This window comes from Alligator sinensis, unplaced genomic scaffold, assembly GCF_000455745.1.
Source record: "Alligator sinensis unplaced genomic scaffold, ASM45574v1 scaffold579_1, whole genome shotgun sequence".
Lineage (NCBI taxonomy): Eukaryota > Metazoa > Chordata > Crocodylia > Alligatoridae > Alligator > Alligator sinensis.
In genome coordinates, this window is record NW_005842023.1 from 945909 (window position 1) to 959707 (window position 13799).

The 13799-nt window shown below is 43.1% G+C and overlaps 1 protein-coding gene across 1 annotated transcript in view; it reads right to left on the bottom strand.

Moving 5' to 3' along the window:
• Window positions 1-13786, bottom strand: part of BPHL (biphenyl hydrolase like) — a gene marked incomplete at its 5' end in the record, with an annotated part of 32559 nt that extends 18773 nt beyond the window's left edge. The window contains 2 exons of the mRNA XM_006022195.2: window positions 3850-3953; window positions 13743-13786. Coding sequence (XP_006022257.2) covers window positions 3850-3953; window positions 13743-13786 — 148 coding nt within the window. The remainder of the gene's footprint in view (window positions 1-3849; window positions 3954-13742) is intronic.
• Window positions 13787-13799: the final 13 nt, after the last annotated feature.

The window sequence follows — 13799 nt, forward strand, 5'->3', positions numbered from 1 at the left end:
TGGGCCAAAGTTAGCCCACCCACTCTGTAAGGTGGGGGGAGTTTGCAAGGGAGATGCAAAGCCTGGAGATTCAAGGGCACTTTTGAAGGCCAATTTGAAGAAATGAGATAGTAACATCAATACCTGGAGCACTTAAGCACTCAATCATCCCCATTGGTGCTGTGCTGAGATCAATACTCAAAATGTACAATAAAGCAAACTTGCTGTGCTCTGGAGGCAAACAAACAAGAGAGACTCTCTAAAGTATTTACCATGTCTGTGATCAAACATGCTTATTTTTGGATCATAGAATGATAGAAAATTAGGGTTGGAAGGGACCTCTGGAGGTCTAGTCCAGTGGTTCTCAACCTCCTTTTGTACCAGGACCCATTTGTAAACATCGATGGCCAGTCTCAACCCAGTGCCATTCACCCCCAGCCCCGCAGTGTGTGGATGCAGGGGGTGGGTATGTGGGGCAGAGGGGGAGTATGTGGGACACACGGAGCCCCAAGCAGCCCCTTGCAGGCTGGAAATCTGACAACCTGCAAAGGAAAAGCCATAGTTTCCCATGGTTTGTTTTTGTTTAAAGGAGAATCCATTTTTAAAGTTTGTTCATGACCCTTTCACATATTTTTGTGACCCATGGGCTGAGATACTGATGTAGTCCAACCTCCTGCTCAAAGCAGGACCATCCCTAACTGTCATCCCTGCCAAGGCTTGTCCAGCTGGGTATTAACCTCCAAGGATGGATACTCCACAGCCTCTCTTAGTAGCCTGTTCCAATGCTTTACTACCCTCCTAGTGAGAGAGCTTTTCCTAATATCTAATCTACGCTTCTCCTGCTGCAGCTTGAGGCCATTGTTTTTTCTCCTGTTATCTGCCACTGCTGACCCCATACTCTTTGGAACCACCCTTCGGGTAGTTGAAGGCTGCTATTAAATACACTCTGTCTTCTCTTCTCCAGACTAAATGGGTGTTCATACATGTGATCTGGAGTGGAGGGGGGATGCTTTAATTAGAGAGGCTCTCTGAGTGCAACATCATGAGTATTTAGCATCCTGCACTTCAAAGTGGCAGTGGGGTTACTTAAACTAAAAAGCTTGCTCAACGAGCTTTAGTTCAAGAGCCCCTGCTATCATTCTGCAGTGTGGGGATGCTTGGTGCACATGGGACAGAGGCTTCTGAAGTGTGTTAATTTTAACACACTCCAGCAGACTCTATTTTAATAGTCTAATCTGATGCATGCCAATTAGCACATGTTGGAGCAGACATTCAAAACGTATATAGCTGCTCAACAATCTCAGTTCCCAAGCTTCTTCTCAGAAGTCATGTGCCCCAGCCCCTTTACCATTTTCATTGCCCTCCACTGGACTCTGGCCAATTTGTCCACATCCTTTCTGTAGTGGAGGGCCCAAAACTGGACACAGTACTCCAGATGTGGCCTCACCAGTGCCAAATAGAGGGGAAGAATCGTATCCCTTGATCTGCTGGCAATGCTCCTACCAATGCAGCCTGTATGCTATTAGTCATCTTCACAACAAGGGTATGCTGTTTCATTCACCTTATTATCCACTGTAACCTCTAGGACCTTTTCTGCAGTCCACCCCATCTTCCAGTTCATTAATGAAGATACTGAACAAAACCAGGCCCAGGACCAACCCCTGGGTCACTCCACTTGATACCAGCTGCCAGCTAGACATCGAATCATTGATTACTACCCTTTGAGCCTCATGATCCAGCCAGTTTTCTAACCATCTTATAGTCCATTCATCCAATTCGTACTTTCATAGCTTGCTTGCACGAATGTTTTGGGAGACTGTATCAAAAGACTTCCTTAGGTCGAGGTATATTGCATCTACTGCTCTCCCTGCATCCAAAGAACCAGCTATCTGAACCAGGATGGTCAGGCATGACTTGTCCTTGGCAAATCCATACTGATCAACTTCATCAGTCATCTAAAGCCCATTAATAACTTGCCTATTTGCTAAAGGACTGTCATCCTTCAACTGAGGGACTACCACTGCAGCTGCTGACCTGTCTTTTCTACTGTGGTGTTTTTTTTAAAGGAGTACCAATTCATTCATTGGGCTGCTTCAACTCAGAAGATGCTATTAGAGTAAACATCTAGAAACCATGATTAATCTTGTTTAGCTATAAGACTAACAGTGGAATATTTTAAGCCCAAATGTCCCCTGAACCAGCTATCACTAGCAATTAAGAGTTTCTGTTAAAATGTCTCACTAGAAATATGCCTCTAAATACCTCCTCTTATATCAGTCTTGAGACATGGCAAAAACTGTAGACTGGGCTCGGCAAAAGTGCCAGGGCTCTGAAAAGAATCCCATTGCAACTACTCTATACAGCCCAATATAATTAGCTGGCTTTGTTTGGAAGTGATTTATTTATTTTGTTTTGTTTTTGTCCCTTTCAGTATCAGTTAATAGTCACTGCCAGAAACAAAATACCAGGCTAGGTGAAGAAGCACTTGACTGATCTGAAGTGATAACTGTAGTATTATACAAGCTGATGGTAAAGAGGGTTCAAATACCCTGCATGCTTTCAGGAGCAAGTTTTGGCCCTTAACTACTTACTTATTAATAAATAGCACTTGATTTCATTAAACTGTGTAATTTTTTAAAAATTGGACATTATAAGCTATCAATAAGACTGAAAGATTAATGGCTTATATTTGAGACGAAGGTTGGTTGGTTTGTTTTCAGCAATCTATAACACGCACAACCTCATGTCTATAATGCTTAGCAATCAATTAACCTTACTTTTTATTACACTTAAAGGTACATTTATGCATTTTATAAGACTTATGTCAGAAGATCCATATTTTAACAGGCAGAATAATGAACACTTCATTATTCCAAATGCACTTCCCGCATTTTGGTGTTTTTCCTTTCTTCTCTTCCTATTTTTCTACCCTCTATCTTTCCTAGAGATTTTTCCAATGTATGTATCTTTCAGGTATTTTATGACAAAACTTCTATATCAAATCGCATGGCCCACTTTGCAGGCCATGTTCCTGTAATTCACTTAAGCACGTGAATAGCCCCAATCTTTTCCTGACAAGTAATGCTACTAAGCAAATAAAGTGTTTTTTCTTTCAGCTGTATATAAGTTTCTCAGTGGTCCTAAATTACTGAGTGCTTCACAGTAATAATCCAACGTGGAGATGACAAAGGCATGGATTGCTATTGGCAAGACTGGCATCTGAAAGTACAGGTTGCAGCCTCTAGCCAGATGGGTATCTGGCCACTGCTGCTATCCAAGTTTCTAAAATCAGTCAACAATAACACCAAAAATAACTGAAAAATTAGTAAACTGAATAGCAAAAAGGTGAACATAAATCCCAAAGGAGCCATTTTTCCCTTTGTGAGAAGGTCCTTGTTTAAATAAGATGTAAATGCTGCCGTCATTATATTCCTTGTTATAGCTGGATTTGGAAGGCAACAGTGTTGTTTTTAGAGCTCATCATTCAGCCTCCATATAAAAGGAAAAGTCCTGCATCTCTCTCACTGTACCTTGCTAAGTCACTTACTGTGCAAAACAGAGATAAACCATATCAAATCAAAACAGCAGCACTTTGCATAGGTGTGAGGGACTTTGTACACTGTAGGGAAATGGCAACTCAAGGCAGCATGTTTGCATTTTAAAGTGTCTGGTATTCTAAATAATTTCAAAGTGGGTACTTTTTAAAATACCTTTGGCTTTTTTCCCATAATTCCATTACATGTAATCAATTGTACTACCTTTCTTTAAATAAGATAGTTCTGCATAATAAATGAGTCTGTACATTCTAGTTTTAGAGGAAAAAATGAAAATATGTATTAAAAATGATATTAAGACACAAAAGTTCCAGACCTAACATTCCAGGAAGCAGCAGAACTGCATGATCTCCTTGTCCTGTCTGCTGGTAATGCAGGTGGACTCTGTTCACTTGGATTTTAGCAGAGGTTACTGAAGTGCTAGGAGACAACAAGAAAATTATTAGTCAAGCTGATAGCTCATTCCTATTCAGCCATTCAATGGAATATGCATTAGAACTAATATCTTGTTACAGCGCAGTTGGGTATAAGTATCCATGCTAATTCTATGTGCTGAAAATAGCACATCTTGATTTGCAAGGTTCCATTTAACTTTCCATAGGAGGGTACAAAGCAGTGTTTCTCAACCGGGGTGCCAAGAAAATCTGTCAGGGGTGGAATGATGCCAGTGCTTCAGGTGCAGCCAGGTGAGGTCTTCAAGTGTTTTTGGTTTCCAGGAAGCGCATCCAAATTGGGGAAACAACTGCAGCAGAAAAAGGCGCTTCTGCTCGTACAACCTGATATGGGCAGAAGTGCTCCATTCTCTCCTGCCACACCTATTCAACTCCTGGCTTTGGCTTCAATGTGCCTCCTGGAAACTAAGGTGTGTGGGGAAAGTTTTCACCTGGCTGCAGCAGCACCACAACAGCCTGGACATGGATACCACTGGTGCAGCACCACAGCCAGCTGAAACTATCCCATGTACCTGGGTTTCCAAGAAGTGCGTCAGAGAAGCAGGTGTAACAGGAAGCAGGTGCTCCTGTTTCTGTTGCATTTATCTTGTAAACACAATGCAGGCCACAGTGCCTGTTCCCACCACAGCCCTTCCTCTCCTGGTCCCACACATGCCTTCTAGAAACAGGTGCATGGTGTCTGCAGCAGAAGCATCCATCTCCAAGCTCCACCTCTGCTGCCAGGTGGGACTGTTTCACATGACTTCTGTTTCCAGGAGGTGCATGTGGAGCTAGATCTGAAAGGGCTGTGCCATGAGAGGGCATGCCTGCCTCCTTTAGGCTTATCTGATGAGCCTAATGCAGGCAGGCATACACATGTGGACCACGGTGTGCATGGGACACTTTTACCTTGTGATGGAGCTAGCAGCAACACCCAGTTTTTGAAGCACTGGGGTCAGGTGAGGCAGCACAACAGTGGTTCTCAACCACTGCCAAATTCAAAACCTGGATACCCTGGAGCCTAAAAAGGTTGAGAACCATAAATATATGAAGAAACCAATCTACTGCACTACAGGAACATGGAAGCAGGAAGGCTCAAGCATGACTTTTTTTTTAAGTGTTAATATTGAGCAGCTCAACAACTCTTCTGTTTTAAATAGGTTTTTGTATCTTTTGGAGTATAACTGTAGACCTACCTGATATATTCAGAAACACCACACTGAGAGACCCCCTTCCCTGGCTCAGTGGCAGAAGTAATATTGTACCCCACTTCAGCATAGCAAGTCACCGCTCAGAGCACAACACAGTATTTTATGACAAGATGCAACACTGTGAGATCCTGCTAGGGGTATTCAGTTTGTGTTGCTACAGTCACTAAAGGAATATAATCGGAACCCTTTGTCTGTTGCTCCTTAGCACTTGCACTGTTTAGTGCCCATATTACACAGAAGGAATAAATGCAGAAACATACTTGGGACTAGTAGGAGGTTAGCTATTGGGGAAAAAAGGTTAATTGTTTTACTGCCCTCCCCCAGTCTAATCAAGCTATCTGGGTCTGTGTATGCAAGGTAAAGGGGTATAGCATTCCTATTTGATTCTCTTGGAGGTATACCCCCAACCCCTGAGTAGGTGGGTAGAGACCAGTTGAGGAATAGCCAGTGCATAGTCAACAAAGCAGCTGGGGTAGAGGTAGAACCAGAAAATGTGCCGTGGATACAAATGCATTATTTTCCCCCCTTCTCCACCTCGCAACCAGGTTCAAAAGAAGCAGCCCATCCAATAATGGGGGGGACAACTAGTGGAGACCAGTGTTTTTAACTTCTCAGTAAAAGGGATGGGGTACATACATTTGCATGCCCACTACTGTAATTCCAGTGGAGTTGCACTATTAGTAATATGATAATGAAAGATTAAGGAACAACTTCAGTCTAAACACGTTAAACATTCACTGAGGTGTGTTGAAAATAGAACGTGTTAAAAAACTTCACTGTGTTACCGAACACCTTCTAAAATGGCTGTATTGGGTAGTGATTGTTGTATAGTACCTTGTTCTCTGCTTTTGACTACACCCATTTGGTTTCAATTACTGATCCACAAAGCTGTGCAGTGAATATAAAAAACCCTGCAATTAGGGGAAGGAATGGGACCCAACCATTAAATTCAATTTTGTGTCATCTGAGTAGGTGTTGTTTGATTAGAATATCCTATCGCTATACAAAATGCTTTAGCAGGAAGAAGTATCAGACTCAGACTAATGTGATTTTACAATACAAGAATCCATTATGGCCATGGCAAAATTTAATAGTATAGGAAAAATCCAAAGTAAGACCACAATTGGATTTGCTTAGTAACGATTTCTCATATCATCTGCAGTTAATTAATTGAGAATTGATGTAATGATGACTATTAGCTCTCTGCTAAATCAACTAATTATTTATTGAAATATAATTTACTTTATGTAATGGGTTTCTACTGATAGTCAAAGTAATATTTTGATCCATGAGAATAGCTATGCAGTAAAACAGAAGCTGATTTTGCCAGAAACATGCCTTTTTACCTCTCCAGTTTCTTTCAGGGGGCTGGAGCAGAGAGGAAGATTTACACAAGTCTGAGTCAAACCCAAGCATAAGATCTTTGTTCCCCCAATGTTAACATGCATATGATATACTACTTCCAAGGATCTTGTCTGTTTAGAATAGCAGGAATGTTCCTAAGTTTTCTTTTGTTTTAAATAAAGATGCACATAGCCACTTCTCACTGGAGAGGCAGTTCCTGGTGTACCAAGTATGACCCTGCGCCTTCTGCTGCCCTCAGCCCCCAGTACCTGCAGTGCTGGGGGCTGAGGGCCTCTGCCAGCAACTTCCACACCCCTAGGTTTCCCAGCTGCAGATAAGTCAAGTAATCTTTCTCAGAGCTCCCGTCCCTGCTTTTGGGCCAAGAAGCCTAAAGAGGTTTCCAATGTTCTGCCACAGCACAAAACAAAAATGCTCTCTCATAAGCATAGTCAAGTAGATGGGCGGTGCCCATAGGCAAGCAAGCTTCTTTATAAGACTTGCTGGAAGCACGTACACAGTGTTCTTTAAAACCGCTACTGTGTGTGTCAGACTCAACTGGGCTCATCTTTCAAACAGATACATGAGGCACCTTACTGCACAGTAGACTATTCTACTGCACAGGAAAGTGTCACTGTTTAACCATGTGCTAGACTACTGTGCAGTAAAAAAGGCTAATGTGCAATTAATCTGCTACATGAAAATACAGGCAGTAGATTAACTGAGCATTAGCTCCTGCACAGTAGTGCACATGTAGATACTGGCCAGGAACAATTTGTTCCTGGTCAGCCCAGGCGGTAGGTGGCCTGGCTAAGCCCCATGTGGTAGGAGCTGTGCTGGCTGCAGGCGCAGCTGTCTCCCCACCACATGCAAATCAGGCTGTCCTGATCTCCACATGGCCAGGACAGCTGTCTTGGCAGCTGGGACTGCTATATCCCAGCTAGGTGGGGATTAGGTTGGGATCCATGGTAGGGAGAGACATACCTGCCTGGCAGGGATGCTGCCTGGCAGCCACATGGGGATTAGGACCTTCCCAATCCCCACATGGCTGTCCCCGCCAAGCGGGGATGCTTCTTCTGGCCACGTGGGGATTGGGGCTTTCCCAATCCCCACCAGGCAAAGATGCCTCTCCCAGACCTTCCCAATCCCCACATGTCCATTGTTTTCCACCCTCTCTCCCCTTTCCTGCAGATGGGGATGCTTCTCTCTGCCACGTGGGAATTGGGTTCAATCCTTGCATGACTGGGACACAGCACTCCACCAGCCCCCTGCCCCTTGGGGTTGGCACCTGGGGGAGCCTGAAGCTCCCCCGGCTGCTGCAGCAAGGCGGAGCAGGGCAGGGGGGCATGAACATTCTTGGTTTCACCTGCTCCGGTTGCGAACAACTTTGCTCCAAAGCTGGAGCATGCGTAGACCCTTTCCACAGGGACAATTTACTGCTCCTTTTTAATGCACAGAAACTTCACTGTGCATTAATAGCACATCTAGACATGCCCACTAAGTATACTTACAAGATAGCAGTGTATATTAGATATATATTGGGCTTTGTTGGACTACGGAATATAATAAAGGCCTGCATGTTGCCTCTCAGTTGCATCCTAACACTAGAAGTTTTTCTGACTTGTTTTTTAAATAGAACGAGCCTTGTTGCTTTAAAACCATATGACCTTCACCATTTGGATATGAAATAGCTAAACTCTATTTGTTTTACTTCTTAGCTTACCTGCCTTTGGTGGGTGATATCCTTGCCCCCCTTGAAGTCTCTGTACTTATTAGTTTGTAGGAATGTCACTCTAGAATTAGGTTCAAGAAAGACCTCATTGCAGTGTCGCACATCCAAACAAGACTAGCTTAATGAGATTGCTCTGCTCTGTTCTGTTATTTATTAAGCTTTGCCATTACTCCAAGCCCTGCACTAAACAACGAGCTCTACATTGAACCCTGCCACACAGTTCACAATCAAGGTTGAAGTAGTTTAACTCTAAATCCTTTTGCTTGAAGCAATTCAAAACGACAGCTTGCAGACTAACTCGTGATAGTGTGAATTAAATTACAACCCTTTTTGTTTGCAACAAGGTGGCCCAGGTTTTACATAAACTGAGCATGTATGTAACACAATACTTAGTGTTGGCACTTAGGAAGCTAAAGCCTTAGCTTGCAATCAGATCAGTAGAGTGCACCTGCACAGAATCAATTTGTAGCCTGGGGTATAAATCCAGGGCTGTTTTTCAGGATTATGGTCTAGACTGGAAGGATCCTGGTGACATTTATAACTTAGTGGATTGTAGCTGTCCATTATAGAGATGTTTCAATAAATTAATTTTCATTAAGTTAAGTTTATGAAGTAAAAAGTCAATAAGTTGAAAGATATTACCAAACAAAGCTTCCTTCTGAGCTTAAAATCAGAAGTGCTACATTTCTTTTGCCCACATCTGGACAAAATAGTATTGGAAAGAGCAGCTATATAAACTAGCAACAGCATTCATCTCTCATTTTACTGCATCCTATCATAGTGTCTGAGCACCCCCGTCCTTTTTTTTTTTTTTAAGTTTTATAAGAATGCTTAAGATCCTATTGCTTTTGAACTGTTTTAAACAATTACAAAAGCAAATGTTTAACTTTTTTGACAAAAGAAACTTGTCAAGATCTTACTGCCTTTGGCAACAGAACTATCGTGTTTTTTCCCCTCTGAAAACTCCATGGCTTTTCATGTTATGCTAGACAATTCACAGCCTTACTCTCTGATTAGCAACTTGACCATTTGCTGTGTTTGTGCTGCTGCCCCACACTTGTTCTTGAGCCAAGAATGAAGGAATTCTTGAAATGTCATAGCTTATGTATGCAGCCATGTCTGGATGAAAAACAAGTGTGGGGCAGCAGCACAAACTCAGCAAATGGTCACATCACTGTGAAGTTAATAAATAACCAGGGAGAGCATGGTAGTTAACTGTGTTAGTCTGAAACCAGGCAGAAACTGTGTCAAGCTAGCACTGAAATTTTCTCTCTCTCTCTGATGAAATAGGCTGTCTATGACAGATGGACTGTAGAATCAGTAAAATGGCAGTCTAAAAGCACCCTATTCTTTCCCCAACACATTCAAAACTAACTTTTATTCCTTGTTTAGGTACAGGAAGGTGCTCTTGATTTGTCAAAAAACACTGTGGATAATATCAATATGATATTAATGGAACATATTAAGGGGGAAAAAATCTTTCTGCCTTTGTAAAAAAAAAAAAAAAAAAAAAAGGCTACATGCATCTTTTATGACTGATAACATTTCCAACACTTCATTTTGTTGGTCCAATCCAGGCTACCTCTTTCAGAAAAAAATCTTAGTTCTTTACATCTTCCTTCCTGAGTCTGACAGGTCCAAAGGATTTCAGTTTTGGAAATGTTGCATGTATACACTGAATAAATTCACTTGCCTTGGTTGTCATGTTCTTTTGTGTTGTGTTGTGTTGTGTGTGTTAGGGAGAGCATAGAGGGAGGGTATGCTTATTCACTTATTTGTTTTTAGGACTATGGAACTAGAAGGGGCTTCTTTTCCATCCAGTGGGAACTGTGTTCATAGGCTATTGTTTCCCCAACTAATTCCCAAATTTACCACTTCAAACCCTCACACGCATCTACTAGACATAATACCTGAAACACCCTAAAAGAGTGGTTCTCAACCTTTTTAGACTGAAGACCAGCCTTGGAAAATCCCCCCTCCTTAGCTTTCACTCTTTGCGTAGTCAAAAAAAAAAAAAAAGAGCAATTCTTCGGTTGCAAAGAACTCAGACCACATCAGGCCAGAATGGTTTTTAACACCAGGGATTCCTATTTGAAACTCTGATTTTTTTTATGAATCGCATTTGTACACCCAACAGTGCTAATATTTTGTGTAGCACCCTGCAGCACCCTTGAATGGATCTTAAAATATCCCAGAGTGCTGGGGCACCCTAATTGAGAACGACTACCCTATGTCATGTTTCTTTGTCTGAGGGGAATTAAAAGAGGATCTTAAAAGGACTAGTAACAGTGTAAATGTCACCAGCAGGCTTCTAATATGGTTTCCTTGTCCTAAGTAATCACTCAGCAATCCATCGTCAGAGAAGTGTTATGGCCATACTATACAAATAGCAAATCTCCATCATGGTTTGCAGAAAAAACAAATCTTGCTCATGTTGGTCAGAGGCTGTATTAGAATCATGTTAGTACATGCATAGTTGCCTTTAATGCAGATGCGATTTCGTTTTGGTTCCATCCTTACTAAGCTTTCCTCAGGCTGAAACTATTTTTAGTATGGCCGTGGTGGTCAGTGCCCTCAGAAATGAACAATTTCTAATGCCTTTTTTTTTTTTTTTTAAGATGTCATATTCTATTTCACGGTGAGCAATACTAGCCATATATGCAGAAGCCAATCCTCCCAAGTAACGTTAAAAACATTTCCCAATTTACGTAGATAGAGTCCGGGTCTAACACAGGGTGGCCGAACTTCCTAATCCTTCCTGAAACAACTGAAAATCTTGACCCGGCTGAGAACCACCGGACATAAAACTTTCAGATATGCAGGAAGATATGGTTGAGATGCACCTTAGCTTCTATACTATTATGATTTAAAAACACAGATGCCATGCAAGGAGTCTGCTCTGTGCATGTGCTTTAGTATCATCTGATGAACTGAGCTCTTGCTCACAGATGCTTACCCATCTCTGATCCAGTTAGTCTACAAGGTGCATGCATCTCTACCCTATCTTCTGCCCAACTTCAGACTAATACAGCTGGCTGCTTCCTTTATATATTCCTGTCCCACAGTTAACTATTTGCCATGTCCTGCTATTTCTTTCTTCAAGAGCCACACTTAAATGTCCTGGGTGCTACAGGCAGCTAGTGAGCTGGGCTTTGGTGACCTCTGTACTAGCAGCCCATTGATTAGTTCATTCATATTTACAGTTTTCTTGAGCTGGGGTACCCAGAGACAACAAAATACTTCTGCTCAGGGTGGATCCATAGGTTTGGGGGGGGGTTCACCAATTCACTTGCCCCCCCCCATACCCCTTTGATTTCTGGTGCACCCAAAGCTAAAAACCAGCTTCCTGGTAGTGGCAGCAGTAAGGGAGTTGCTTGACTTCATGGATTGTTGTCATCTACCTGATTCCTTCTGAACTCTGCATTTCACAGCTGTTAACAACCCCCTCTCCTTTTTTTTAATGGCCTTAATACTCCACTAATCAAGCCATTCTGTTCTCTTCAATTCTTCTGTCTGTTAGCTGTTCCTGGTAATGGAGCTCCTATTTCACCACCCTGCAGACTATTTTTAACTCTAGCTAAAAAGATTAACTCAGGTTAATGGAAATGCCAACTCAGGTGTGGAAACAACCTTAAAGCATTGGGTGCACTGCCAAGAGGCTCAAGGCCTGATTTTGTTTAATGAATCTTGAAAGGCACACTTAATTCTAATAACAGGACTAATGAAACCACATTTTAGTATTTTTGCCTGGTATGTTGTCTCTTTAAATATGTAATGTATGATACAGCAAAGTATAATTCCAGTGAAGTTTATATTTGTTATGTTTGTTCTAATTAAGTTACATTATAACCTTCACTGAAATGTGCACTTGTTTTTGCTTTGATCTTATACTGAATAATATACTCCTTGGCCCCTAGTATATTAGTAAAGCTTCTAGGTTTTGGTTTTCTTTGTTTTAACTGGGAGAAAATAAGCGTTGTGTTCATATGCAATAATACACCACATCATCTGCACCCCCCTAAAATCCTAGATCCATCCATGCTTCTGGTGCATTTAAGAACATAAGAATTGCCATTTACTGGGCCACACCACAGGTCCACTTTGCCCAGTATCCCACACAGTGGCCAAGATTAGATGCTGAAAAGGGAGAATGAACTGGGTATGTCCAGGGTCTCTTTCCCCCTCTGTTTCTCACACTTGCAGCCTCCAGCATTTAAGCTATAGGACAGTGATTTTTCAGTCTCTTTTTCATTCGTGGACCCCCAGAAATTTCTGAATGGTAGTGCAGACTCCTTTGAGCTGTGTGGGTATTCACGTACGTTTGATCATTAGTCCTCTTTTGCAGACCCCTTAGACATAGTTTGCAAACCCCCAGGGGTCTGCGGGGAGCACAGGTTGAAAACCACTCGTCTAGGAAGTTCAGATTCAGAAACTGTACCCCTAACTCCCATAGAATCAGAGAAAATTAGGGTTGGAAGGGACCTCAGGAAGTTATATAGCCCAACCCCCTGGTCAGAGTAGGACCAACCCCAACTAGATCATCCCAGCTAAGGCTTTCTCAAACTGTGCCTTAAAAACCTGCAAGGATGGAGAGTCTACCACCTTTCTGAGTAATCTATTCCAGTGCTTTAATACCCTCCTAGTGAGAAAATGCTTCCTCATATCTAACTTAAACTTCCCTTGCTGCAACTTTGAGACCATTGCTCCTTGTTCTGTCATCTGTCACCTCTGAGACCAGTCTAGCTCCATCCTCTTTGGAACCACCTTAGGTTGTTGACAACTGCTAGTAAGTCCCCTCTCTGTCTTCTGCAGACTGAATAAGCCCAGACCCCTCAGCCTCTCCTCAGAAGTTATGTGCTCCAGGCCCTGAACCATGATGCATCCCTGCTCCCTTCAGCACCTGAAACCACTCGTGGCCACAAGTCCTCTGGCAGCCTTGGACTCTGTAGGATCCTTGCTAAATTTGCAAGCCCTGCTTCTAGCCCAGCGGCCTATACAAAACCAAGCAGGGCTCTGGCTGCCTCGGAAGAGGGTGGGGATCCTTGTGATGTTTTATAACTTAGTGGATTGTGGCCACCCTTTACAGGGATGTTTCAGTAAATTAATCTGACTGGCAAAAACGAGCAAGCCGGCTCTTTGGCATCCACTGTAAATATATCAAACCAAATCTAAATGTGCAACTAAATACTTCTGAGTTGAAAGTGGTGGTGTTAATTGCTGGGATGGGCCGGAAAAATGCAAGAAACAAGACTGGCCAAGTCATCTACAGGACCAGCTGTACAGCTGGGAGAGCCCCCGGGCTGTGCTGCGGGCAGCAAGGCCTGCCGGTTTGGCTTCCCACAGCAATAGCAACCTGCTCTCTCCGGCTCCGCCTTCCCTGCTTCGAGACCGGCCCTCTTGGCTGCTCGCAGGGGGAGCCCGGGGTGCCGGGGCGGGGGCTCGGCAAGCGGTAGGTCGTGCCCAGGGCCCGGGGGTGAAGCGCGCGGGACTTTACCCATAGGCGGCGGCGGGGCCCCGGGGCCCGAGCGCAGGGGTGGGGGGGCGAGAGGGA